General features: G+C 50.2%; 3 protein-coding genes across 3 annotated transcripts; 1 reads left to right on the forward strand and 2 right to left on the reverse strand.

Annotated features, from left to right (window-relative positions):
• Positions 1-445: 445 nt before the first annotated feature.
• On the reverse strand, positions 446-4,492 carry ART5 (ADP-ribosyltransferase 5). Its single transcript, XM_066253732.1, is given in 6 exon segments — positions 446-1,178; positions 1,181-1,240; positions 1,317-1,349; positions 1,966-2,695; positions 4,051-4,207; positions 4,464-4,492. Coding segments are annotated over 5 exon segments (969 nt in total). The 5' UTR covers positions 4,111-4,207; positions 4,464-4,492; the 3' UTR covers positions 446-1,092.
• A 2,616-nt stretch (positions 4,493-7,108) lies between these two features.
• Positions 7,109-19,517, forward strand: ART1 (ADP-ribosyltransferase 1). The gene is made up of 5 exons (XM_066250708.1): positions 7,109-7,157; positions 12,741-12,858; positions 13,124-13,904; positions 14,975-15,031; positions 18,081-19,517. Exons 2-5 carry the CDS (start codon positions 12,796-12,798, stop codon positions 18,176-18,178), a joined length of 999 nt encoding a protein of 332 aa, XP_066106805.1. The 5' UTR covers positions 7,109-7,157; positions 12,741-12,795; the 3' UTR covers positions 18,179-19,517.
• A 4-nt stretch (positions 19,518-19,521) lies between these two features.
• On the reverse strand, positions 19,522-26,499 carry CHRNA10 (cholinergic receptor nicotinic alpha 10 subunit). Its single transcript, XM_066252777.1, has 6 exons — positions 26,443-26,499; positions 25,613-25,781; positions 23,045-23,190; positions 22,493-22,647; positions 20,691-21,223; positions 19,522-19,981 (listed from the first exon to the last, which is right to left on the reverse strand). Exons 1-6 carry the CDS (start codon positions 26,497-26,499, stop codon positions 19,524-19,526), a joined length of 1,518 nt encoding a protein of 505 aa, XP_066108874.1. The 3' UTR covers positions 19,522-19,523.
• Between the last annotated feature and the right edge of the window lie 656 nt (positions 26,500-27,155).

The following is a 27,155-nucleotide window of genomic DNA, read 5'->3' on the forward strand; positions in this document are numbered from 1 at the left end:
CCTTGAGTTGCTTCAGATATTTAGTGCAAAGAGTTCTGGATGTGAGCTAGGAGCCTGGTTTCAATACTAACTCTGTCCTTGAGCAAATTGTTTTCTTCCTTGGCTTTGCATTCCTCATCTGACAAATGAGCCAGAAATCCATCTATCCCTTTCCTGCCTTCAGGCTGCTGTGAGGAACTTCTAGCTGTTAAACCTTCTGGTTTGCAAGTTACAGTGTGTGACAGGTGTCTGCACAGAGGACCATATCTAGGAATAATAAGGAAGTCATTCTTTTATTTATTTATTTAAAGTAATGTGAGAGGCGAGGAGGCAGAGAGACAGACTCCTGCACACGCCCAGACCATGAACCACCCAGCATGCCCCCTATATGATGATGCTCTGCCCATCTGGGACTGTTGCTCCATTGCTCAGCACCCAAGCTATTTTAGCACCTGAGGCAAGGCCATGGTGCCATCCTCAGTGCCCAGAGGCCAACTTGCTCAAATGAGCCATGGCTTTGGATGGGTAGGAGAGAGAGAGAAAAGGAAAGGGTGGGGAAGCAAATGGTTGGATTTGATTGGGAATTGAACCTGGCACTTCCACATGCCAGGCCAATGCTCTACTGCTGAGCCAACAGGCCAGCCCTCCCCCCCATTTTTAAAAAATTCATTTTAAAGAAGGAGAGGAGAGAGAGAGAGAGGAACAGGAACCATCAACTCCCACATGTGCCTTGACCAGGTAAGCCCGGGGTTTCGAACCAGCAACCTCAGCATTCCAGGTGGACACTTTATCGACTGTACCACCACAGGTCAAGCAGGAAGTCATTCTTTTAAGTTCCTCAGTCCCACAAGGCCAAATGGTCCAAGCTTATGGAATAAACCAATCATGAAATTTGATGTTACCACACTCTAACACTGTTTAATCAAGTGGTCATCACAGTACCCCCCTTACTTGTCCCAGGAAGTCCCCACCACATAGCAGGTGAGGACTTCCACTATTCCATGGCCTCAGATTCCCCCACATCCTGGTTGGGGAGATAGCTTCTAGGGCTGCGTCTGGAACTATGTTCTTGCTTCTCAAGGCTGCTCGTAGGCCCCCATCTTCATATGAAGGTCAATAGTTCCCAGGACTCCTAAGTGGCAGGCATTGGACTTTCAAGAGCCCAGCTCCTAAGAGCTGGAATCCCACAGGGGCAAGAACAGGGTCTTCCAGGAGAGCAGAGAGAAAGCCCTGCTGAAAGGTAAGTCTGGCTGCCCCCCTGCTGGGGAGAGAAGAAGGTGAGGGGCCAGCAGAGCCAGGAAGGAGCAGCTGAAGGAGGGGGAAGGAAGTGAACTCACTTGGGAGAGACACACAGCTCCGCCTCTTCTCCCCTGTAATGGACAGCATGGTGAGGCCTTCATGTTGACAGAGCTTCAAACCCCATGCTCCCCTTTCTACCAGGTCCTGGCACAGGCCACTCCCCTTCTCAATATATCTTTCCCTTCCCCTAAATGCAAACTTCTGACTTTCTTTCCTCCTCCTTCCCCCGGAAATCATCCCAGCAGCCTATCCAATCCTGCTCCCAGCCGAGCTCCTGTCACTCCTCCATTCTGTCCCTGCCTCAGCACCTGGGAATAGTACAGATGTGTCCTGTGGACCCCATTAATCCCAGGGCCTCTTGAGATCTAAAGCTACATTCTGTCACTTTCTTCTGCTTGCTGATTTCCTGAACTGGGCTCTTTTACTTTATTAGACTTTATAGCAGATGGAACCTTTTGAGAACATTTACAGAATCATTTGAGAATAAGCACAGATCTGGAAAACACTGATAGGACCTTCTAAGGGCTGGCAGGACCTGAGTCACAGAAAACGGTAACTGCAGCTGACTTCTAGCCCTCAACTTCCCCATTAACCAAATAGGTCTCCTGAGGCCCAAGCAACTGTACAGGGACATCCTGACTCATTTCACCCTCCCTGCCAGTCCTGCTTCCCTCATGCACAGCTCACCACCCAGATAGGCGCAGTTAAAGTGGCTGCATGTCTTATTATAGCTCCAGAGAGTCACTAGGCTCCGGGCTCCATCTTGGGAGAACCTGGTGACCAAGAAGACTTCATGGGGAGGGATCAGCACCTCACGCTCCTTGGGGAAAACAGACAGGGCCTGGATAGGAGCCCCAAAGCAAGTCCTTAGGGAGAAGAAGGTGGCATTACCAAATCTGTGGGCCACCGACTCATCCAAGGAGCTTGAGGCAAACTGGCCCAAGCGGATAGAGTCCCCCAGCCTCTTGGGTTCAAAACGAAGGGTGCCTACCCCTCGGAACACCACCTGCCCAGGTCCCCGCCTGCAGCCCTCACTCCCCTGCAGCAGCTGCAGAGCCTGGGTCAGGTAGAAATGCAGGGCCTTGAAGGGAAAGTGTCTCATGTAGAACTCCCGGGAGCCACCCCCTGTCCGCACAGCCTGGTTAAACTCCCAGTACAAGGTGTTAGATGAGTTGGTGTAGACCATGACTGCGATTCCATGCTGGGATTTGAAGCCAGGGGGCAGGGTGAGCTCTTGCTGCTTTTGCTCCCAGGCCTCCTGGGCTGCCTCCCAGGATTCCCGCAGCATGGCATGGCGGGCCATCTCCTCCTTCAGCAGAGGGGCTGCCTTCTCCTCCATCTCCTCTGCGCAGCCCACATAGGCATCATCAAAGGTATCTGGAGCTGGGCCCAGGGGCAGGATGGGAACCGTCTGGGCCTAATGAGGTAAAAAAGGAGCCACATGGGAAAGGGCATAAATTCAGAGCACTAGGTAGGGGTCCTGGGGACAGATCAGTTCAGAAACACAGACTCTCATTTCTAGGCCCAAGGGATTGTACAGGGACATTCTGACTAATTTCACCCTCCCTGCCAGTCCTGCTTCCCTAATGCACAGCTCAAATATTTGGTATATACATTTTGGCAAGAGCTCAGGGACTTCAATATCACAGCCAATGGGGTCAGACAGGCATAGATCCAGATTCTGACTTCATTAGCTAGTAGCTGTGGGATCTTGGGTAAGTCTCTTAACTCTTCTGGGGATACTTCCAACATCACATAGCTGTTGTGGAGATAGCATACAGATCAGGGGTAGTCAACCTTTTTATACCTACCGCCCACTTTTGTACCTCTGTTAGTAGTAAAATTTTCTAACCACCCACTGGTTCCACGGTAATGGTGATTCATAAAGTAGGGAAGTAACTTTATAAAATTTATAAAGCAGAGTTACAGCAAGTTAAAACATATAATAATAATTACTTACCAAGTACTTTATGTCGGATTTTCGCTAAGTTTTGCAGAATAAATCTTTATAAAAAAACTTACTATAGTTAAATCTATCTTTTTATTTATACTTTGGTTGCTCTGCTACCGCCCACCATGAAAGCTGGAACGCCCACTAGTGGGCGGTAGGGACCAGGTTGACTACCACTGATAGAGATCTTCGCATCTGTACAACCTGAAAGAAGCTATCATGTTATCAAAGAGGGTCCCCCACACATAGTGGGAAGTGAAGCTAGCTGACTTCCAAACACTATTCTGGCTTGAAGACTCAGTGTGCAAAGAATACACAAAAGTGCTACTGGTGTCCCAATTACCTGACCCCGTCCCATCCTCAGACTTGTTTTCCTTCATATGCAGGTGCTCGGCCACAAAACCAAATCATTGTCAGCTCTGAGACTCCCGAGCCCTCTCCTGCTTTAGAAGCCCTCATCCCCCAACTGGGAGGGGGTGTGAGACCAGCCCTGGTCTGGGAGGAGCTGTTGGAGGGCAGTACATAAGGGGCCCAGCACACTTTGCCTAGGCTGAGCCTGTGGCAGGAAATTGGAGAGGAGGAAGTTAGAGGCAGTTCTTAGGAAGGGCATATATGAAGGAAGGAGGATCACAGGAGGACCAGTAGGTGAAGATGGGGGTTCTGGGAGAGGGAATGGGAACTTGGGGCACCCTGTAGGGAGGAGGGTTGTAGAGGAAAAGGATTAAGAGGAGTGGGGTTCTAGAGAACAGTCCCTGGGAGACATTTTTGAGGAGTCTGCCTCCCAGCTCTCCTTTGTGGTAGAGGCTGGTTCCCTCTGTTACCTGCCACGGGGTGTGAAGGCCAAGGCAGCTAAGGGTGAGCAGCAGAGCAGCCAGCATCATCCCTGGGGGATACAGGAGGGCGGGGTTCGGGTCGGGGTGGAACCAGCAGCAGTGGACGAGTCTTGGCTTCAACGGCTGGGGGAAGAGACCCACACCCCTTGTGTGGTGTGAAGATGGGGGTCCAGGACACGGGCATAGCTTGCCTGGGGCCAAGGGTGGCCCTAAGGGAATGGGCGGGGCCTCGGGAATTACCGTCTCCACCCCCCAGCACGAGCAACAACCCCAAGTCTCCGCTCCGCTGACTCCCGGAAACCCCCAAGCTCACTGCCTTCTGCTTGGAGATTTTTTTTGAGATGATCAAAGTGATTTGGCTACACCTGGCAAGGGGGGAATGATGGGGTCCTGGCACCCACCTGGAAGTCAGGGAAGCCGAGAGCGGGAAAATTTGGTTCGGCCCGCGGGTGTCTGGACGAGCACGGCTTGTCCTGGGAGACTAGCCGACAAGCAAAATCCCACAGCTAACTATAGCCCCCGCGGCAGTAACCCAACACCTCTCTTCCCCAACAACAGAGGCTGTGATGGAGAGAGCAGAAGTGGCGAGAAGGGGGCTGAGTGGCTGACTTCCCTCCCAAACTGCGAGTTTTTTCTCCAGGACCCTTTTCGGCTTCCATCAAGTCCACGGTTGAGGGAGGGGACTGGTGAGATTAAGCCTCTCTCTCAGAGAAGTCCTGACCCGGCCCCCAGACCACTAGGCCTGGGAACCCAACGAGGGTCCCACCTGGCAAGAGGTCACCATAGACGTACTCGTGATTTGCATGCAATTTGCATATTGCCCACTCGTTGGGCCAGTATCTGAGCAGCACCCACCCCCTCCCTTCTCAGTAAGGTAGGCTTGGACCAACTAGATACAGAGCTCTCTGTTTCGGATCCTCAGGGTCCAGCCCCGCCCCCTCCCAGACTCTCCCAGATTCAGATGACCTGGTGTTTACAAACACTGGTCCTTCCTCTCCCCTTCTCTGGGCTTGTCTATAAATAACCGGGACCTGAGTTTTGGATGCCCAGTCAGAGGTAATGGGAGAAGGGGCCAGCTAAGGAATGGTAATTGGCTCTGGGGAGAGCTTTCTGAGGGCCTGAGCCTCTGAGGGTGAGAGGGGTATTCCCCCAGGATAGTCAAAAGAGTTGACGCGTGCTGTCAGGATTTAAGAGGTGCAGCCCATTTCCTGCAGGGCTGAGGTGGGCATGGAGGTTAGACTTACCCCAGGCCTCCATCCTAGTCTGGCTCATTAGTTTAGCCCCATCCCTGCTCCCCATCCCCTCAGACTGCCCACCAAATAATTTCCACCCTGAAAGATACTTCCATTGATTAGAGCAGGGGTTGGGAACCTATGGGTCGCGAGCCAGATGTGGCTCTTTTGATGGCTGCATCTGGCTCGCAGACAAATCTTTAATAAAAAAATAATGTTAAAAATATAAAACCTTCTCATGTATTACATACAATCCATTTCCTACCGCTCATGTTCATGGTTGCGGGTGGCTGGAGCCAATCACAGTTGTCCTCTGGGACAACACCAAATTTTTATTGGATAATGTGTAATGTATACGGGTGTATGGCTCTCGTGAAATTATATTTTAAAATATGTGGCGTTCATGGCTCTCAGCCAAAAAGTTTCCAGACCCCTGGATTAGAGCTTTACCCTCAAGCGCAGAGGTTGGCAGTTCAATCCTGGGTCAGGGCACATACAGGAATAGATCAATGTTCCTGTCTCTTTCTCTCTCCCTTCCTCTCTCTAAAATAAATAAATAAAAACTAAAAAAGATTTCCTTCACCTAGAATCCTGCTTTCTCCAAAAAGGAGACCAAAAAGGAAGATAAACTCTGTATCTGGGCTTATGGGAGGTGAAAAGAGTGGCATCCCCCAAAATAGAGTGTTGTCAGGCAAACAGCTTTAAGACAAGTCCCTCTGCCCCCTTTCAGAGACTGGCCACCCCCATGATCCTTTAGAATAAAAAATCAGGAGCCAGCCTGACCAGGCGGTGGCGCAGTGGATAGAGCATCGGACTGGGATGCAGAGGACCTGGGTTCAAGACCCCGAGGTTGCCAGCTTGAGTGCAGGCTCATCTGGTTTGAGGAAAAGCCCACCAGCTTGAACCCAAGGTCGCTGGCTCCAGCAAGGGTTTACTCGGTCTGCTGAAGGCCCGTGGTCAAGGCACATATGAGAAAGCAAGCAATAAACAACTAAGGTGTTGCAATGCGCAATGAAAAACTAATGATTGATGCTTCTCATCTCTCTCCTTTCCTGTCTGTCCATGTCTATCCCTCTCTCTGACTCACTGTTTCTGTAAAATAAATAAATAAATCAGGAGCCATTCTACTGTTCACCATTACTGGGAAAAGCAGCATCTGCTCACATATCCTGCCTACCAGGTGGGACTTGAACATTTACAGTTGCTGGTACAGAAGACACTAGGACAGTGAGGCCTATTCATAAACCATTCCTGGGACCACATCCTACTGGGATTATGGCTTTGTCCTCTCTCTACTCTCTGGCTTTGGGGAATTGTTTCTCCCAACCCAAGATTTGGAACCCCAAGAAAGCCTCCAAGAGATGGAAGTCAAATCTAGTCATTGAATAGGAGTTGGAGTGAGGCAGAAACTCCTCCAAGATTACTTGGCAAATCAATGCTGGAGTTGGGATGCAGCCTTCTTGATCTGGGACTCTCTCCTTGCACCTTCCGTGAATCTCCATGCCCGCTTGAAAGGAACAAATTAAAGAGGTATTCTCTGAGGCCCAGGGGTACTGAGTGCAGGACCAAATCTTGGGGGTGGGGAGTAAGCAGCTGTTCCACCCTGGAGCCTTCCTGCCTGGCCTACCTTCTCTCTGGCTTCAGGGCACCCCTTTTTAATGGGAAGAGCATTGGCCCAGGGCAGACTGGGCAGAGGCTAGTGTTTCCTAGCCTTGAGGATACATCCAGAAATAGATGGGGGAGTGTTATATTTCTGAGCAACTATGTGGGGGAGGTACAATATAAAGGAGGAACCTGTCCCCCCCACCCCCCGTGGCCATTACAGGAGACCTACACCAGCTTCCCTGCCTGGAGAAGGCCTAGGTAAAGGGCACACTACCCTCCTACCCACACTGGGCAGGGAAAGTGGGGTTTTTTTTAGGGCAAACTAGGGCTATTAATGGGAGAGCTTTAGGAATCATTAGGAAATTTTAGGGAATCTTCTATCTTAGTATGTTTTATCTGCCTGTTTCTCATATTTCTGGAAGCTGGAAGTCCAGGGTCAGGGTGTTAGCATGGTTGGGTGAAGCATCCCTCCCCGGATCACAGCCAGCACCTTCTCACTGTGCTCACAGCCAGAAGGGAGCTCTGTGGGGTCTTTTTTATTAGAACACTAATCCCATTCAAGTAGGCTCCACCTTCAGGAACTAATCACCTCCCACAGGCTCTCCACCTTTTAATAATCACACAGACATTAGGACTCCAACATATGAATTTAGTGGAGGGGGAAGAACATAAACATTTAGATCATAGTACTTTGATAGAGAGGTTTGGGACCATTGGGAAATTTAGGTATTCCTGGGGAGAGATCTGAAGTCATATCCTGAAACACCAGAGGAGGTTAAATTCTGTTCTGTCGTTTGGTTCTTGTTCCTCACACGGAGCACCGCTTATTGAGACAATGACTACTCAGAGACCACATGGTGTGCACTGAGGGACGGAGGGGAGACCACCTCACAATCCCCTATAGAGGTTTCATGAGGCTGTCTCCAGCCCCAGTCTTTATAAGTATTTACTGATACACACCAACAGAAGCAGTGACAAGAATGAGGAAGTCAGGAAGGGTAACTTCTTCAGAGCAGATTAAAGGGCAAGGGAGTAGCTCAAATGTCCCCACCTATTGATTAACCAGAATTGCTAATTCTATCCCTATTATGCTGCCTTCAGAACAGTACTGCATTAAGTACTTTTGTCAGTAAAGCCACTGTGGCCTTTGTCTCAGGGCACTGAACTCTATCCCTGTTCTAAGTTCCTATTCAGGGCCTCTACGTTGTCCTGAGAAACTCTGATTGGCCCTGCTTAGATCATGTGTCCATCCATGAGCCAATCACAATGGCTAGGGCATCAGAGCACCAGTTTTGGGTCATGTGGGGGTAAGCCCCACCTGAACCCATGGACTGGATTCTCCACAAGACAGAGAGGATCTTTTATAGAAGCTCAAGCTTCCTGGGTGGATTCCAAAAGACCACAGACTAGATAGAGTTCAAGTAGATTTTGCTGCCTCACACCCTGCCCACTAGCATTCCATCCTGGAAATCGGGAGCAGTGTCTCATACTTCACACTGCACAGTAATGCTGTTTTCTTTCTTTTTTTTTTTTAAAGATTTTATTTACTGATTTTTAGAGAAAAGGAAGAAATTGGGTCAGGGGAGCAGGAAGCATCAATTCATAGTAGTGCTTCCTGTGTGTGCCTTAACTGGGTAAGCCCAGGGTTTCGAACTGGCGACCTGAGCATTCCAGGCTGATGCTTTATTCACTGCTCCACCACAGGTCAAGCATGATGCTGTTTTCAATTCTGTATACTCTGTGCCTCCTCTGGTCAGCCCTCTGGTCAGCAATTTATTTATTTAGTTAGTTTTCATTTATTTATGGATTTTAGAGAGGGAAGAAGAGGGAGAGAGAGAGATACATCAATCTGTTTCTGTCTCTGCCCTCCTGACCGGGGATTGAATCAGGATGATGCTCTAACCAACTGAGCTATCTGGCCAGGGCTGGGCAGCAATTCATTTAAATAGTACTCCCGGTACAATTTTTTTTTCTGTTAGATTCTTTTGATTCCTTTCGTAACATACATCACAGACTACTTGAAATTACTGCAGCTCCATCTCCACTTCAAAAGAACTTTTAAAAGCAGGGGTGTGGGGTTTGTTGTTGTTGCTGCTGTCCATAATTTTATCCTCAGCGCTTGATACATTACAAATGTTCAAAAGTTTTTGGTTGAGGGAAAGAAGGTAACAAATTCAGTTTGGGACATGTTGAATTTGATAAAAATTGCTTCTAACTACATTGCCAAAAGAAGTTCATGCCTCAGTTCAAATCGTACACTGGCGATATATAGGATCTTAGATTGGGAGACTCATGAAATTATAGACACACAGAATCCCAATGTCCTAGAGTCACTGAACTATCAAAACTTAGCCATCCCTCCTCAAGAGGCAGAGGGGATGATGGCACAGGGATGGTAACTGAGCAAGATGAGGGTAGTGGCATAACGACCTGAAATTTATGTAACATTTGTGTAAAGGTACAGATACCCATTTTCTGAAGACAGGTTTCAGATTTCACCAGATTCCTAAAGATAAAGATCCACTGACTGTATTACCATTTGTGCAAAAGAAGAAAAACAGAAATGCCAGTGAATTTGCTTGTATATGCATAGCATATCTCTACGGATACACAAAAAACAGGCAAACTAGTTGCCTCTGTGAGATGAAGTTAGGAATGGGGAATCAGTGAGAAAAACACATTTTATTGTGTGGCTTTTGAACTACTGAAATATTGAACAACAAAAATGTACTACTGCCTGACTGGTGGCAGCGCAATGGATAGAGCATCAACCTGGGATGCTGAGGTACCAGGATCAAAACTCTAAGGTTGCTGGCTAGTGTGTGGGCTTATCCGGCATGAGCACAGGCTCATCAGCTTGTGTGTGGGGTCACCAGCTTGAGTGTGGGATCAACGACATAATACCATGGCCACTGGCTTAAAGCCCAAGGTTGCTGGTTTGAGCCCAAGGTCACTGGCTTGAGCAAGGGGTCACTGGCTTGGCCTGAGCCCCCCAGTCAAGTAATGTATGAGAAGCAATCAGTGAACAATTAAAGTGAAATTAAACAATTAAACTATGGGTTGATGCTTCTCATCTCCCCTCCCTGTCTCTCATTTCTCTCTCTCTCTCTCTCTCTCTCTCTCTCTCTCTCTCTCTCTCTCACACACACACACACACACACACACTACCTAACCTCAAAAAAGAAAGTACTACCTTTTAGAAAATTAAGTTCAAACTTTAGAATATTAAAAACTAAGTTATGATTGATCCTATTAGTGAGAAGAGGTATAAATTAAAAAGCAGATACCATTTATGCCCACCAGTTAAATGAAACTTAAAGAGAGGTAATATCCAGTACTGGCAAATATGTGGAGAAAAGGACACTCATTCATTGTTGGTGGGAGAGCAAACTGCTTCTCTTTGGACGGCAATTTGGCACTGCCTATCAAAATAAAAAATATTCATATCCTTTAAATATCATCTTCTTGATCACCTTCCTATTAAAATATGCACACAAGTAGACAAGTATTTCTATACATGGATATTTATGCAATATTATGTGTAACATAAAAAATTGGGGAAGATCTTGTGTCCATTGATAAGGAAATAATTAAGTTATGGTTTAACTATACCATGAAATACTACGCTGCCATTATAATGAACAAGGTAGATATATATGTATGAAATGGAAGAAGTCCATGATATATTCTAAGGTTATAGAATGTATATGTGTAAGCATGTTCACTTTTTATTTTATTTATTTATTTAGTGACAGAAACAGAGAGAGTCAGCGAGAGGGACATTGAACCGGTAACCTCTGTACTTTGGGAGGACGGTCTAACAACCAACCGACCTATCTGGCCAGGGCTGACCCAAGACTTTTTTTTTTTTGGTGACAGAGACAGAGAGAGAGACAGATAGGGACAGACAGACAGGAAGGGAAAGAGATGAGAAGCATCAATTCTTTGTTGTGGCACCTTAGTTGTTCGTTGATTGCTTTCTCATATGTGCCTTGACCGGGGGGCTACAGCAGACCAAGTGACCCCCTGCTCAAGCCAGTGACCTTGGGTCCAAGCTGGTGAGCCTTGCTCAAACCAGATGAGCCCGCGCTCAAGCTGGTGACCTCAGGGTCTCAAACCTGGGTCCTCCGCATCCCAGTCCAACGCTCTATCCACTGCGCCACTGCCTGGGCAGGCTGTTTGTTCACTTTTTATTTTAGAAAAAAATGACAAAAATAAAAACAGGCTGTATGAAGAAAATTATGTACGTATATAAATACACCTGACCTGTGGTGGTGGAGCAGTGGAAAAGGCGACGACCTAGAATGCTGAGGTCACCGGTTCGAGATCCCTGCCTTGCCTGCTCCCGACAAATATGAGAAGCAACTGCAAGTTGGTGCTTCCCATTCCTCTCTATCCCTGCCTTTCTCTCTCTTTCTCTCTTTCTAAAATCAATAAAAATCTAAATATATTAAATGTATAAAACTATGTATGTATATTTATTTTATTTTTTTTAAGATTTTAAAAAATTTATTCATTATAGAGAGGGGAGAGAGAGAGAGAAGGGGGGAGGAGCAGGAAGCATCAACTCCCATATGTGCCTTGACCAGGCAAGCCCAGGGTTTCGAACCAGCAACCTCAGCATTCCAGGTTGACGCTTTATCCACTGCACCACCACAGGTCAGGCTATGTATGTATATTTAAAATTAAATTATTTGTGTGTGCATAAGGAAAGGTCCTGAAGGCCACCATTATCGTAGCCCCCCCCCTCCCCGCACGCATGGGTAAGAGTGAGAAGGGAATCAGAGACAGAGGAAAAATAAGGGGAACTTGGATTTTGTGTTTCATGCATTCATTTACTTTTCACAACCAGCATGCATTACTTTGTAATAAAATAAACAGAAAAATCATCAGCACTGGCTTAGAAACTAACTGTTCCAATCCTGACCCAAAGCTGGAACGCCTTCCTGGGGCTACTTCAGGCCCCAGTGTGCCTGCCCACAAGGTGCAGGAGGCTGTGGTTCCCTCAGGCTTTCCTTGGGGAAGCAGGTGCCCTCTGTCCTCTCCCACCTCTCTGAGTCCCTCCTTCCCCACTGCCTGGGTGTTTACAATCTGTCCCTGTCCTAGAAGTGGTTGAGGGTTCCGGGGAAGAGGGCCCAGCTCCCAGCAGGACTGAGGGAGAGGGGGAAGACCTCTAGATCCCCAAACCCTGCTTTAAGCCTGTCTCTGGAATTCTGCTGTGGCCCAAGCAACTGACCACTTCTGGATCTGCTCTGTTCCAGCCTTACGTCCCCCAGGTGAAGCCCAAGCCTTTCACCATATCAGTCAAACTCCTTCATGATTGGCCCCAGACTCGTGTGTGTGTGTGTGTGTGTGTGTGTGTGTGTGTGTGTGTTTCTCAGAGACAGAGAGACAACAGAGAGAGGGACAGACAGGAGAGATGAGAAACATCAATTCTTCACTGTAGCACCTTAGTTGTTCATCGACTGCTTTCTCATATGTGCCTTGACCGGGGAGCTACAGCAGAATGAGTGACCCCTTGCTCAAGCCAGTGACCTTGGACGCTCAAGCCAGTGAGCCTGCACTCAAGCCAGCAACCTCAGGGTTTCGAATCTGGGTCCTCTGCACCCCAGTCCGACACTCTACTGCACCACCACCTGGTCAGGCTCATCCTGTAAGCATTATTCACATGTCATTTCATCCAGCAAGTCTCCCATGTTGCTTCCAGCAAAAAGGGTCTTTTCTCTCTCTTCTAAGCCTCCATTTCTGGGTTGTGACTCTGTGCCAGGCACTGGGAATGGCACAGACTAGGTGTCAATGAATATTTATTAAACTGTGTAGGTTAATATTCCCATTTTCCAGATGAGGAAACTGAGACCCAGAAAGAGACAGTAACTTAACAAAGGTCACTTCCAACATGAAGTCGCCTGCTATGATGTCTCTGCTGCTTGTATCCGTGGGCTTCGTGGAAGCACTTCAGGTATGGTCATCCTCTCATGTCCCCATGTCAACAGGGAGCTGAACTGTTAGCTTCTGCTGAATTCCGGAAGGAGGAGCAGAGGGAGGAGGGACAGCCCAAACCCCAGTCTTGGGGAGTTTGCAGTCAATAGTTGCCAACACCTTCCCTTCCAAGTGTGTAGAGGGCCCTTACAGTGAATTTCTCAGCTCAGTGGAGGGAATAGCTGGATAGGCACCCATATTCCTAGGGCCAATCCTCTTGGTCCTTGCTGCTCTTTCTTCCCCAGGTCCAGAGCCACCCCATCACACGACGAGAACTCTTCACTCAAGAAAGGTCCCTGGACCTGGCCCCAACCTCCTTTGATGACCAGTACGCTGGCTGCGCAGCAGCCATGACAGCTGCTCTCCCAGATCTCAACCGCACCGAGTTCCAGGCCAACAAAGTGTATGCTGACAGCTGGGTGCTGGCAAGCAGCCAGTGGCAGGAGCGCCAAGCCTGGGGGCCAGAGTGGGGCGTCAGCCACACCCGGCTGCCCCCACCACCCCCCGGCTTCCATGATGAGCATGGAGTGGCCCTCCTGGCCTACACAGCCAACAGCCCCCTGCACAAGGAGTTCAATGCAGCCCTGCGCGAGGCGGGCCGCACCCGAGCCCACTACCTCCAACACTTCTCCTTTAAGACGTTCCATTTCCTGCTGACAGAGGCTTTGCAGCTGCTGAGCAAGGCCCAGCATTCTCCCCAGTGCCGCCAGGTGTTCCGAGGGGTGCAAGGCTTGCGCTTCCAGCCAGCGGGGCCTGGGGCCACTGTCCGGCTGGGGGGCTTCGCCTCAGCATCCCTGCGGAATGTCACAGCCCAGCATTTTGGTCAGGAAACCTTCTTTGGCATCTGGACCTGTCTTGGGGTCCCTATCAGGGGCTACTCCTTCTTCCCTGAGGAGGAGGAGGTGCTGATCCCCCCCTTTGAGACCTTCCAGGTGATCAATGCCAGCAGACCGGCCCAGGGCCCCACACGCATATACCTCCGGGCCCTGGGCAAGCACAGTACATACAACTGCGAGTACATCAAAGGTGAGAGGCACATGGGTGAGCACCTGTGCAGAAGGTGGGCTTCCCACACTGTTTTCAGGGGATACATACAGCAACATTAAACACACACCAACAGTGAGGGGGGCACAGTCCTGTCCTCCGACCTCTCCACCATCCCATCTAAAGGGAGACAGACCTTCTAAGATAAGATGCTTCTCGTCCCTGGTAGTGTCGGAGCCAGAGCTGGCCCCTTGCCTAATGGCAGGCCGAAGAGAGTTTCCTCATCATGGCTGAGGTCTTGAACCATTTAAAGGCCAAACAGACGTGGTCAGGTTCTTTTCCTGTCTGGAAGCTGGAAGGGAATTAATTTCTAGTGACAATACTGATATACAGACCTCTACTGCCAAAAATGACAAGAACCGCAACCTCAGTTTCCAAGAGGAGAGCAGTTATTTGACTGAACAGAAATCCTGTGCTGGGTGGGAGCTAGGGTGGGGGCGGGAGTCCTCAGGTGGGTTCTGTGCCCCTATGTTCCAGTTCAGGCTGTGGCAGGTCTTCGATACTCTTCCTGTCCATCCCTCCAGGACCAGGCAAAGGATAAAGCATGAGGATGGGCCCAGGTTCCTACTCTGTTAGAGCTGTGGGCTGCTGGCCCTGGCTGAGTAATGCCCATGGGCTGGCAAGGCCCAGTTTTCGTAATTAGAGGCAGACTGTCTGCTGGAACTGTGGCCCACATCTAACATGGGAAGATGTCCCGTGTGGACAGCATCACGAGCATACACGAGTTACCAGAAGGTGAGGAAGACGTGCAAAAAACATAAATCAGCCTGTCCTGGGCTGGGACGGGCTCAGAGAGGCAGTCATGGTTGTGGCAGGGAGGGGAAGGAAACAGGAGAAGTACCTAGAACAGGCCCTGCTTTTGAGGCTGGCTCCTTTCCGGCCCCATTGCTCGTATCTCAAGTCAAACTAGGCAAGGGAGGTCTCACCATAAAGCAGCACAACTGGAAGAAAAAGTACCAGCTTTCCTAGAGCAAGTTGGGGATGACCCACAGGGCCCCTTCCCATCCTGCGAGCTATGAAACCTTTGATTCTTTTTTGTTTCTTCTCTACAGACAAGCTGTGCAAATCTAGGCCCTGCCGTCTGGAAAACCCAGACTTGGAGAACTCAGGTAATGGCGGCAGGCCTCTGGGACAGGGGCTCCATCGGGGGATGAGTCCAGGGGTTGGACCCTCACCTGGATGTCCCCCTTTTAAGGAAAACAACCCTCTTTTAATTAAAGAAAAAGAGCAAACACCCTCTAAAGCAGACACCTGTGATAACTGCTAACCTCTCCCAGAGGATGTTTTGTGTATGGGCAGTGGCTGGGCACGCTGACACGCCTGCCACCCTCTCTGGGGCTGGCCCTCCTGCACAGGAGACCACTGATCAGGCCCCAGAGAGATCCAGGCTGCAGAGGTGATAGAGAGGAAGGCTGATTCCACAAATCCTCCCCGGGCCTTCTCCTCCTTCACCTGTAGAGCCCCCTGACTCTGTTACTGCCCTCAGCACTCCCTCAGACCACCTTCCAAGATGGAGGCCTGACCTCAGGTATAGAGAATGGGGGTCCAGTCCAGGCTCTGTCCTAACTCTCTTTGTGACCAATTATCCCCTCTCTGGACCTCAGTTTCCCTCTGTATAAAAAGCCAATTGGACTGGATCATCCTCTGGTCACTTTCAGCCATGACCTCTCTTCCCTTCAATACCTGCTGTGCCAGGCCTGACCTGCGCCACCATTTCTCTAGGTGAGAACAAGCTTTCCAGGGGAACCTACTGGAACAGGCCTTTCCAAGGGAAGAAACCACTACTTCCCCGTCCTGTGGGACTCTCCTCCATCCCGCTGAGCTCTGTGAACAGTGGATAAGCAGGAGGACCAGCCTCCACTATGTTGTCACCATTCTCCATGACATAGTACCACTCAGAGTTCCGGGCACACCAGGCCATGAATCCTCACCACAGTCTGGCAGTACTACTGTCATAACCCCTCTTCTACAAATGAGGGAACTAAGGCACAGAGAGGTGAAACAACCAGCCCTACACCTTTACACAGCTAGTCAAGGGTGGGGTCCAGACAGTCTGGCCCCAGAGCCAAATTCAACCATCATTCCAAGTTGGCCTCTATCTCTCCAGATACCATCTCATTTTATCCCTTACTCCACAATAATCTATTGGAAGGAGGTAGAACAGGGAGTATTACCATTATTATATAATAGTGAGGCCCAGACATGGAATCGACTTTTTCAAGGTGACAGATTGAGTTAATGGCACAGCCAGAGCCAAAGCCAGGTTTCCAGCCTCCAACTTGCTTCTCTGAGTTTTGATAATGAAATTTCATGCCCTGGAAAAGTTTAAGATCTCCCCCACCTCTGGCTCACAAGAACCTCTCCTACCAGGGTTTGGGCAGAGGAGCCAAGATCAGCATCAGATCCCATTCAGATCTCTACCCATGTTTCATCCTGCCCTGCGATGCCTCATGTATATCCATAGGAGGCAGCAGGATAGACCTAATAACCTCTGTCTGGTATCCCCCAGTCTCATCTCCCTTTACTTTCCTAAATTCTTTTTTTTTATAGCTAGGGAGAGACAGACAGACAGGAACAGATAGACAGGAAGGGAGAGAAATGAGAAGCATCAATTCATCGTTGTGGCACTTTAGTTCATTGATTGCTTTCTCATATGTGCCTTGACCGGGGGAGGAGGGCTCCAGCCGAGCCAGTGAGCCCTTGTTCAAGCCAGTGACCTTGGGCTTCAAGCCAGCAACAATGAGATCATATCTATGATCCCAGGCTCAAGCTGGCAGCCTGGGGGTTTTGAACCTGGGTCCTCAGCATCCCAGGCCAACGCTCTATCCACTGTGCCACCGCCTGGTCAGGTTAAATTCTTTTTTTGAGCCTGACCTGTGGTGGCACAGTGGATAAAGCGTCGACCTGGAAATGCTGAGGTCGCCGGTTCGAAACTCTGGGCTTGCCTGGTCAAGGCACATATGGGAGTTGATGCTTCCAGCTCCTACCCCCTTCTCTCTCTCTGTCTCTCCTCTGTCTCTCCCTCTCCTCTCTAAAATGAATAAATAAATTTTTAAAAAAATTTAAAAAAAAATTCTTTTTTTGAATTAAATTTATTGGGGTGACACTGGTTAACAATATTACACAGGTTTCAAGTATACATTTCTATAATACATGATCTGTATACTGCATTGTGTGCCCACCATCCAAAGTCAATCATCTTCTGGGACCATCTATTTGGCCCCTTTGCTACCCCTACCCCTTTCCCGCTGGTAACCACCATCCTGCTGTCTGTGTCTATGAGTTTTTGTTTGTATTTTTTCATTGTTCTTTTGTTACTTTGTTTTATATTCCACATATGAGAAATCATATGGTTCTTAACTTTTTCTGACTTATTTTGCTTAGCATGATAATTCTCAGGTTCCCTCCATGTTGTTGCAAATGGCAGTATCTCATCTTTTCTTATGGCTGAGCAGTATTCCATTGTATATATGTACCACATCTTTATCCTGTCATTTTCTAAGGACTCTTTAGTTGTTTCCATGTCTTGGACACCATGAATAATACTTCAGTGAACATAGAGGTGCACATATAATATCTTTGCAAATAAATGTTTTCAAATTTTTTGGGTAGATACCCAAAAGAGGGGTTGTTGGGTTATATAATGCCTCTATTCTTAATTTTTTGAGAAACCGCCATTATTGTTCTCCATAGTGGCTGTACTAGGTTAGCTTCACCAGCAGTGAATGAGGGTCCCTTATTCTCTACAACCTCTCCAACACTATGACTTGTTGATAATAGCCATTCTAACAGGTGTGAGGTGGTATCTCACTGTAGTTTTGATTTGCATTTCCCTTATAGCTAGTGAAGTTGAGCATCTTTTCATATATCTTTGGCCATTTTTATGTCTTCTTGGGAGAAGTTCAAGTTCTCTGCCCATTTTTTAACTGGATTGTTTTGTTTGTTAGATGTTGAGCTATATATTGGATATTTACCCCTTGTTGGAAGTGTTGTTTGCAAATATCTTTTCTCAGCCTCCCTAAATTCTTGCTCGTTACCTCTGTCTTCTGTTGCCCTGTGTGCAAAGTGTTTCCAGCTCACTGTGCTTCTCTTGGTCTTGTTTCTTTGTGTACCTCACTTCACTTCTAAATATCTCTCTCTGCCTCTGTTTCTTTGCAGCAATGAGTCAGGGTTCCCTTTCTACAGCCTGGTCCTTTCCACTGCTGTTCTGGTTCCTTGTCGGGAGAAAATATCCAGAGAATCCAGGCCTCCTCTGATCCATCAGACTCTGAACATCCCTGTTTACCACCTCTGCCCAACCTGAGGATGTCGGCCACATGTGTGTTTTAATTGTAGCCATGATCCATAGAAACTCCACCTGCAGGGAACTCTGGGACTTTTGCTGGCAGCTGCCAGGCCTGATGGTGGAGAAATAGAATTTTGGGCCTGAATTTTACCTAGTACTTTAGGAGTGAGAAGTTGAGGAGAGGTTGGGGGACTCCAGGACAGGTAACAACTTGCTTGGAGGTAGAATATAAACTAGTTTGGGGGTGGGGTGCTTGGGAAGGAAAGTACGAGGCCATAGTACTTGCTGGTTAGTCAAATGCTTTACATGCACAACTGGAAATCTCCTATTCACTCCTCCAGGAAGCTTTCTCTAACCCTACTGGGTTAGCGTGCTGCCTCTGCTCCCACAGGTCCTGGGGGCTTCTGTACACCACACATCCATGTCTGCTGCCCAGGTCAGACTTGAGCTTCCTGAGGGCAGGGACTAGGTCTGAGGCAAAGAGATGGTGCTGGGAAACATGTGAAAGTCAGAAAAGAACAAATACCTTGTGAATAGCTGGTCACGCATTACCCCTACCTTGGACACTATGAGTTCTCTGAATGGCAGTGTGAGGGAATGGGGCGGACTGAAACTAACGCCAGAGGGGAGATAGGAGAGAGGTTTAGGTCCTCTGCCAGGGTCTTGGTTGAATCCATCATCTTCTTATCAGCAAAAGATGCAATTCCTGTTCTAATCCAGGAGTCCTAAGATTCCTTTCTAGAGATGGGCACCAAAGGTAAGACAGGGCATTGAGGAGGTGCCAAGCACACACTTACTTTATGGTAAGTTAGGGCTTTGTGGTCAAATCCTTGTGTGGTCTTCTGCTTTGGAAACTAGCTCATGATTCTGAATCCCCAGTCTCCTTCCCTGAGGCCCTAGGCAGGGACAGGCCAGACCAAGTGCCTCTAACAGCAGCCACTGAGGAAGGAAGAGAATGCAGGAAATGTGGCAGTTCTGCTTCTTATATGATCTGCGCTCTCCCCATGGAACGCTCTAACACTCATCACTGAAGTTCAGTTTTGTCCCTCCAGGAATGCATTTTGATCTTGATCCTTCTTATAGTTCCTCGTGCAGGAATTAGAGAAATGGCAAACTCTAGATTTTCCTTAGAGATCAGAGTACATAAAAAGTGCTCTCTCGTTGTCTGTGAATTCAGCAGTGCTGATCCTGAGAGAGGGTGCCCCAGGCTCATAGGCACAGTGGGGAGAGACTGGGTGGCCTATCTGAGGGCCAACAACCACCTGGCCTTTCCATCCCTGTCCGGAATTGCTGCGGCTGCAGCAGACCCCTGGGACTCACAGGGCCTGCACCAGCACCAGGAGGCTCATGACCAGGGCCATGGAGAAGAAGATGCCCAGGAAGAAGCGATCCATCACACGGGCCAGGCGTTTCCAGTCCTCATGACGGTGCTGGGCAGCCCAGTGGCTGCGGAAGGTGTTGGCAATGGTGGCTACATGCCGCAGCAGGGCTTCCTGATGGCACAGGCACTGGGAATCATGGCAAGGACCTGCTGGCGGGTCAGGCTGTACCTCAGGAGGCTGAGGCCTGGGGGGTGACTTGGGGCGCCTAGACTGCCCACAGGGCTCCCCTCTTTCCCGCACGCACAGGCCCCGTGCCAAGTATCCCAGTAGGAAAGCCCGAGCCCAGGCTGGCACTGGGCGGGCACTGGGACCACAGTAATGCAAGTTCATGATGAGAATTGTAAGTGCCGTGGAGAAGGTGACCATGGTCATGGTGGCCATGTAGTACTTCCCTGCAAGAGATAGAGTAAACTGGGGCCCCAAAAAAGAACTCAGAGGGTCTGAGCTTCCCAGCCACCTCAGCATAAATAAAAGCCCACCATGAGCCTCTCAGGACCTTCCAAACCCAATAGATGAAAGAGGAAGGAGGTAAGGGCCAAGGTCCCACTCAGAAGCTATCTGCTTGCTCATTTTCCCCTCAATACTGGAGATTGCATTTACCCACAAGTCACCCTCTCAAATGGTATGTCATGCCATAGGGCAACTGAGTGATCCTTTTAGTACAACTGGGGTTTATGACAGAACCTACCTTGTAGTCTGTGGTGATGCTTCTCTGAGTTAATAAACGTCAGTGCTTAGAAGTGCCTGACACACAGTGAGCACTCAATACATTTTGCCCTGTCCTGGGGGCAGTGACTTCCCTCCATCAAGTCTTTGAGGAAAAAACCGCTTCTTTACTCTGGCCCTTCCAGTAAGGGAAGGGTGTCCTCCCTGGAAAGGGTCTCCTTTCCGCTCAATCTCGGAACGAAGCATGTTCCGAAGATGACCCCTCACACACTGAAGGAGGAAGCCACTCTGGCAAACCAGGCCCGCCCCTGCCCGTGTCGGACCCTCACGTCTCACGCTGGGTGAGGCGGAGGCCAGTCTGTGGGAGTGGACTGGCTCTCCCCAAAGCCGCTACGCCCCCCGCTCCCACCCACCACCGGCCCCTCGCCCACTCACCGATGAGCGGCACGCTCTCAGCCGGCGGCATGCTCTCGGCCAGGAGCAGCTGGAAGACAGTGAGCGCCAGCAGCACGGTGACGCCGAGCGACACCTTCTCTCCGGAGTCGGCAGGCAGGTGGAAGGCCAGCGGGGCGAGCAGCGAGATAAGCACACAGGGCAGCAGCAGGTTGCACACATAGGCGGCGGCGCGGCGGCGCAGCAGCAGCGTGAAGGTCACGTCCGGGTAGGGCTCGGAGCAGCAGCCGTAGGTGAGCACGCGCCGCCGCGCCGGCATGCCCAGCACGCGCCACTCCACGTTCTCCACGAAGTCCGCCAGGCTGGCGCCGTTGCCGTGCGACCGCACGTCCAGCTGGTGCCCGCCGTGCGTCCACGAGCCGAACGTCAGGCCGCAGCGCTGCGCGTCGAAGGGGAAGGCCGACACGTCCACGCGGCATGAGCTGCGCGTGATGGCCGGAGCGTCCCACCGCACAGCGCCATCGTACCGCAGAACTACGTTGGTGCTGGCGGAAGCTGGAGGTTGCGCGTCTGCCCTGCGGGGGAGGGGGTCAGAACCCCTAAGGCAGCTGCCAGAGGCCACCCCAGGACAGGAGGGGCTCTGTAACTACAGGGGCCCTACTGCCACAATGTGTCCCTCCCATTGCGCACGTAGAGTGGATTGTGCCCTGGGGAGAGTCCTGTGTGCTTTTGGAAGTGGGTGCAGAGCCTGAAGGTCCCAGAAAGATAGGCTATAGCTCAGAGAAATGTCAAAAGTCCTCTACAAAAGTTGGCACCTGGTGGCACAGTGACTTCGCTTGGGTATCATCTACTAAGATTGTAGAGGAGTCCCTGGGGAAATACGCAGATACCTGTGTTGTCTGGAGAACACAGAAATGGCTTATTTATTGCCCTGGCCGGGTTGCTCAGTTGGTAGGCGTCTTGTCTCCATTCACTAAGATTGCAGGTTTGATCCCTAGTCAGGGCACATACAAGAATCAACTAATGGGCCTGACCTGTGGTGGCGCAGTGGATAAAGCATCGACCTGGAAATGCTGAGGTCGCTGGTTCGAAACCCTGGGCTTGCCTGGTCAAGGCACATACGGGAGTTGATGCTTCCTGCTCCTTCCCCCCTTCTCTCTCTATCTCTCTCTCCTTTCTAAAATGAATAAATAAAATAAAAATAAAATTAAGAATCAACTAATGGATGTATAAATAACGGGAACAACAACTCAATGTTTCTCTCTCTTTCTCTCTCTTCCTTCCTTTCTCTAAAATATATTTAAAAGGGGGGAGGGAACTGGCTTAGGTAGCATAAGGGGAGCTCCAGAGGGCCCTAAGTAAGCCTTTGGGGAGCCCTGAGACTCAGAGCCAGTCTGGAAGGTAGAGTGTACCATATGGAGGTACTTGTACCCCAGAGCCCTCTTCTGTGAGACTTACAGAACTGGTCCTGGACTGCACAGTGGGTTCCTAGGAGACATTCAGCCTGGGTTGCCTTGGGACAGACTAAAGTGGAGGTGCCATGGAAGGGCTGTGAAGGGGCTGGTCTTCAGCAGTCCCTTGCCATGAGCCACCATGTCTGTGCTGTCAGGAAGCCCCACTGTGCCATGTAGCCACCATTGCCAGTACCTTCCTGCTTGATTAGAAGAACCCTGGGGGACAGCTTCCAGGGCAGAAGAGCAACTGGTTAGGTAGCAGATGTATGTGTGTGTCTGGAGAGTATGCGCGTGTATGTGTGTGTGTGTGTGGGGGGATAAGTGCATACCCAGAGTCAAGGGCAGCTTTAGGGAGGACTAGGAAAGGAGAGGGGCCCAGGCAGGCAGTACTTGTTATACAGTACGATGTCTGGCCGCCACACAAGACTGCTGGGGATACGGATAGCATCCAGGCCACCATAGTCATCGGGGTCCCATTGTAAGTAGGCATCTGTCCACTCCTGTCGGATCCACAGGTACAGGGTCAGCACCTGGTTGCGTTCATCCTAGTTGGGGGCAGGGAGTGGGCACAGATGTGGACACATGTACATGCATATTCTCTCCTGTGTGTGCACACTCACCTACGAGATCTGGTCAGTACCAACAAATCCAAACTGCCCCACAGAGTCCAGTTCCCACCCAGGCCTTGTGATCTTGACAGGTTTTTCTTTTCTCCAGGCCTCAGTTTCCTTAGCAGTTACATGAGTTCTAATCTCTGCTGAGTAGGGATTCAGGTGTGCAAAGTGTTGGGCACACCATGGGTGTCCAACAGTATCCAAGTTAGTAGCTGTTAATTTAATGTTTACAGAGAGGAATTGTTTGGTGAATTATCCCAGTCTTCTACCCCAAAATTCCTTGACACTGTCACTAACACTCCACAACTACATGACCACCACAACGTACCATGTCGATGATCTGGGACAGTGTCACCTCCAGGGTTACGTTCAGAACCTGGTCTGTGTCTGCCACAGGTCTCAGGGCACTTGTGTAGTTGGTGAAGAGGTCACGGAACAGCTTGTGCGCCAGCCTGCCCTCAGCTCCCAAGCACTCTGGAGACCAGTGAGAAAGTTTACCCTCGTCCAGGAGGCTCGGCTCAGCCTCAACCCCCCACAAGGTTGGGGCTGCCACCTGCTCCACTATCTCATAGCCATCTGACCAGTTTTTCTAATGACTGCCCTCTGTCCTTCAGGCAGTGACATGGGTTTTTTCCTGGCTTGACTCCAGGGTAGAATGAGGTGAAAAGTAAGTGGAGTGAGTTGGTACTATCACCTGAAGAAGGCTGATGGATTTCTTCCCTACCTCCCAAGGACCTGGATTTGGCCTGCCCTGCCACAAATGCTAGAGGGGCCAAAATACACTACAAGAGTCCCAGCTCACACCCGGCTATCTAAACCCCATTACCCTGCCCCCTCCAGTCTCTCAAAACTGCCTCCATTTCTCCAGCTACACTTCAGTTGATATTTTCCAAGTTTCTGACACTACGGGCGTCCCTCCTGAAAACACACCCTTCCCTAGGCTTTTGTGACACACTTTGTTGCCTTCAGTCCCTGACTTAAGTTGCTTCCCAGAATCTTTGGCCCTTGTCTCCTTTTCCTCCAGTCTCCTGAGCTCCAGACCCATATATACAACACTACTTACTCTCTTTAGTGTCCTTTAGGCACCTTAAACTTTCTAGGTCCAGAATAGGAACTCATTTCCTCCCCTCATACTCTGAAACCTACTCCTTGTTTGGTGTTCCCCATCTTGGCAAACAAGACCCTCCAGTGACCTCAGCTGGAAATCTGGGAATTAATTACTTCCTCCTCCTGCCCCTTAGCCCTGCATCTAGCCAATAACCAAATTCTGTCAAACTGCTACATCTTTTTTAAAATTTAAATATTTAAATGAGGCCCTGGCCGGTTGGCTCAGCGGTAGAGCGTCGGCCTGGCGTGCGGGGGACCCAGGTTCGATTCCCAGCCAGGGCACATAGGAGAAGCGCCCATTTGTTTCTCCACGCCCCCCCTTCCTCTCTGTCTCTCTCTTCCCCTCCCGCAGCCAAGGCTCCATTGGAGCAAGGATGGCCTGGGCGCTGGGGATGGCTCCTTGGCCTCTGCCCCAGGCGCTAGAGTGGCTCTGGTCGGGGCAGGGCGACGCCCCGGAGGGGCAGAGCGTCGCCCCCTGGTGGGCGTGCTGGGTGGATCCCGGTCGGGCGCATGCGGGAGTCTGTCTATCTCTCCCCGTTTCCAGCTTCAGAAAAATACAATAAATAAATAAATAAATAAATAAATAAATAAATGTTTAAGTGAGAGGAGAGGAGATAAAGAGACAGACTCCCGCATGTGCCCCAACCGGGATCCACCTGGTGACTCCCATCTGGGGCCAATTCTCTGCCCATTTGGGGTCCATGCTCACAATTGAGCTATTTTTAGCACCTGAGGTAGAAGCTCCAGGATGGCCGTGGCTGCAGGAGGGGAAGAGAAAGAGAAGGGGGAGGGAGAGGGGAAGAGAAGCAGACGGTCGTTTCTTCTGTGTGCCCTGACTGGGAATTGAACCTGGGACTTCCACAAACTGGGTTGATGCTGTACCATTGAGCCAACCAGCCAGGGCCTGCATCTCATGAATGTAATCCCCTCTCCAGTTCAGGCTTCATCCCCACTCTCGTGAACCACAGCAGTAGCTGCCTCATTGCTGCCCCTTGCCTCAGACTCAGCCTCCCTAACCGTCCTACACACTTCTGAGAGATCAGGTTTTTAAATATCCAGATCTGACCAGGCCAGTAACTGCTTAAAACCATTCAGGCTCCTCATTGCCTGCTTGGCGTTCAAGGCCCTTCATTTTTTTTTTTTTTCTTTCATTTTTCTGAAGCTGGAAACAGGGAGAGACAGCCAGACAGACTCCCGCATGCGCCCGACCGGGATCCACCCGGCACGCCCACCAGGGGCGACGCTCTGCCCACCAGGGGGCGATGCTCTGCCCATCCTGGGCGTCGCCATGTTGCGACCAGAGCCACTCTAGCGCCTGGGGCAGAGGCCACAGAGCCATCCCCAGCGCCCGGGCCATCTTTGCTCCAACGGAGCCTTGGCTGCGGGAGGGGAAGAGAGAGACAGAGAGGGAAAGCGCGGCGGAGGGGTGGAGAAGCAAATGGGCGCTTCTCCTGTGTGCCCTGGCCGGAATCGAACCCGGGTCCTCCGCACGCTAGGCCGACGCTCTACCGCTGAGCCAACCGGCCAGGGCAAGGCCCTTCATTTTCTGCACCCCCCCCCCGGTTTTTTCAGCCCTGTCTCTGGGAGCCCCCCCATTCACCACTCCCACCTCAGTCAGGCAAGTCTCCTCTCACCCTTATCAGTACCCTTCCTTCAAGCTCCCCAGACAGCTTGTTCTCTAGCACGGGTACTGAAAAGAGAAATGAAGAGAGAGCAGGGGGAGAGAGATTGGGGAGGACAAGAACAGCAACACTCAGAGAGGCCAGGCCTGGTTTACTGAGCCTCATACCTGGAAGGAGTGGGAGCAAGAGCAGAAGGCCCAGCCTGGAGCCAGAGAAGCCAAGGCTGAGGCGGCAGCTTCTGGGCCCCATGGCCCTTTGGGGCAGGTCTCGGTGTGATCCTCCTGGCTGACCTAGGGCAGCATCGGGGCTTACTGGCAAGGATGGTGTGGACAATACCTGGAAGTCCGAAGTAAGACAGATCTTTGCTGGATTCAGCTACCCATTAGGGAGCCCTGCATCCATCTGGTTATCTGACTCTCCTTTTTGTATCTGCTCTTGGATTTTAGTACTTGGCCGTTGGCATCTGCTGTTTCTCCTTCCCTGCTGGTCTTGCCTCTTCTGGCCTTTGCCTCTGCCCTTTTCTCTGCCTCCCAACCTCTTTACCTCTCACTCAGCCTCTCTGTCTCTTGTTTCCTTCTATTTCTCTGTACTCTTTCTTGGTTTCTCTGATTCTGATCTTCCTCTTTCCACTTTCTCTTCTTTACTCCTTCTTCTGTCTCAGCTCCCCTGACTTCCTGCCTCCATTCCCCATACCTGGGCTCTGGATGAACCTGGAGCAGTCGCAGGACAGGGGCAGGGACTCTGAGGCACAAGACAGAGCCTTTTCATTAGCTTAATTACTCCTGTGCCCAAGGGAATAGAGCAACTGAAACTGACACCTCAGGTTACTGGGAGCTGAATTATTCAACTTCTGTAAGGCAGCACCCAGGCTCTGCTCAGGCCCAGCCTGAAGCGTTTGGAGGATAGAGAAATGACAGATTCAGGATCTGTAGGACACTGGGGCTTAAGGGTATTAGGGGCCAGAACCGATGGATGGTAACTGTCCTCTCAGCTCTACCACCCAGCGAGAAACAGTGCAGTTGTCCAGGCGCTTGGTGCCAAGCAAGCTCTCCATTCCTGCTGGGAGTGGTGCTGAGCTGTAAACTGCTCCAGGTGGCAACCCAAAGCAGGAAATGCAGCCCATATCCTTGCCTCTGAGCCCCCACAGCCTTCTCAGTCTGAGCCTCAGTGTTCTCCCATGCACCTTGAGTCATATTGGTTACCAGGGAAAACAGACTTTAGAGTCAGTTTCAGCTCTGTCGTAAGAGTTGTCTGGCCTTGCTGAAACACTCCGGGTTTCAGTTTTCTCAAAGAGGATAATGGGATTAACAGTCTTCATTTCACAAATTGTTGGAACCTGACCAGGTGGTGGTGCAGTGGATAAAGCATTGACCTGGGGATGCTGAGGACTCAGGTTTGAAACCCTGAGGTTGTTGGCTCGAGCAGAGGCTCACCAGCTTGAGTGTGGGATCACAGATGTTACCCCAAGATTGCTGACTTGAGCCCATGGTCACTGGCTTGAGCAAGGGGTTACCCCTCAGTCAGGGCATGTATGAGAAGCAATCAATGAACAGCTAAAGTGCTGAAACGACAAATTGACGCTTCTCATTTCTCTCCCTGTCTGTCTCCCTCACTAAAAAAAAGTTGTAAGGAGTAACTGAAACACCCAACAATACAAGACAAGTGCCTAGTACATTGCCTGATGCACAGTAACATTCAACAGCATTTGTA

The sequence above is a fragment of the Saccopteryx bilineata genome, chromosome 1, assembly GCF_036850765.1.
Source record: "Saccopteryx bilineata isolate mSacBil1 chromosome 1, mSacBil1_pri_phased_curated, whole genome shotgun sequence".
Lineage (NCBI taxonomy): Eukaryota > Metazoa > Chordata > Mammalia > Chiroptera > Emballonuridae > Saccopteryx > Saccopteryx bilineata.

Excerpts from the sequence above, each read along its gene's own strand:
- CHRNA10 (XM_066252777.1), bottom strand. The coding sequence starts at position 26,499 with ATGGAGAGCTTGCTTGGCACCAAGCGCCTGGACAACTGCACTGTTTCT. Across the intron at positions 23,191-25,612 it reads CTTGCTCCCACTCCTTCCAG|AGTGCTTGGGAGCTGAGGGC; the intron begins GTATGAGGCTCA and ends ACTGGTCTCCAG. Across the intron at positions 19,982-20,690 it reads TGAGAGCGTGCCGCTCATCG|GGAAGTACTACATGGCCACC; the intron begins GTGAGTGGGCGA and ends TATCTCTTGCAG.
- ART1 (XM_066250708.1), top strand. The coding sequence starts at position 12,796 with ATGAAGTCGCCTGCTATGATGTCTCTGCTGCTTGTATCCGTGGGCTTC. Across the intron at positions 12,859-13,123 it reads GCTTCGTGGAAGCACTTCAG|GTCCAGAGCCACCCCATCAC; the intron begins GTATGGTCATCC and ends TTTCTTCCCCAG. Across the intron at positions 15,032-18,080 it reads CCCAGACTTGGAGAACTCAG|CAATGAGTCAGGGTTCCCTT; the intron begins GTAATGGCGGCA and ends GTTTCTTTGCAG.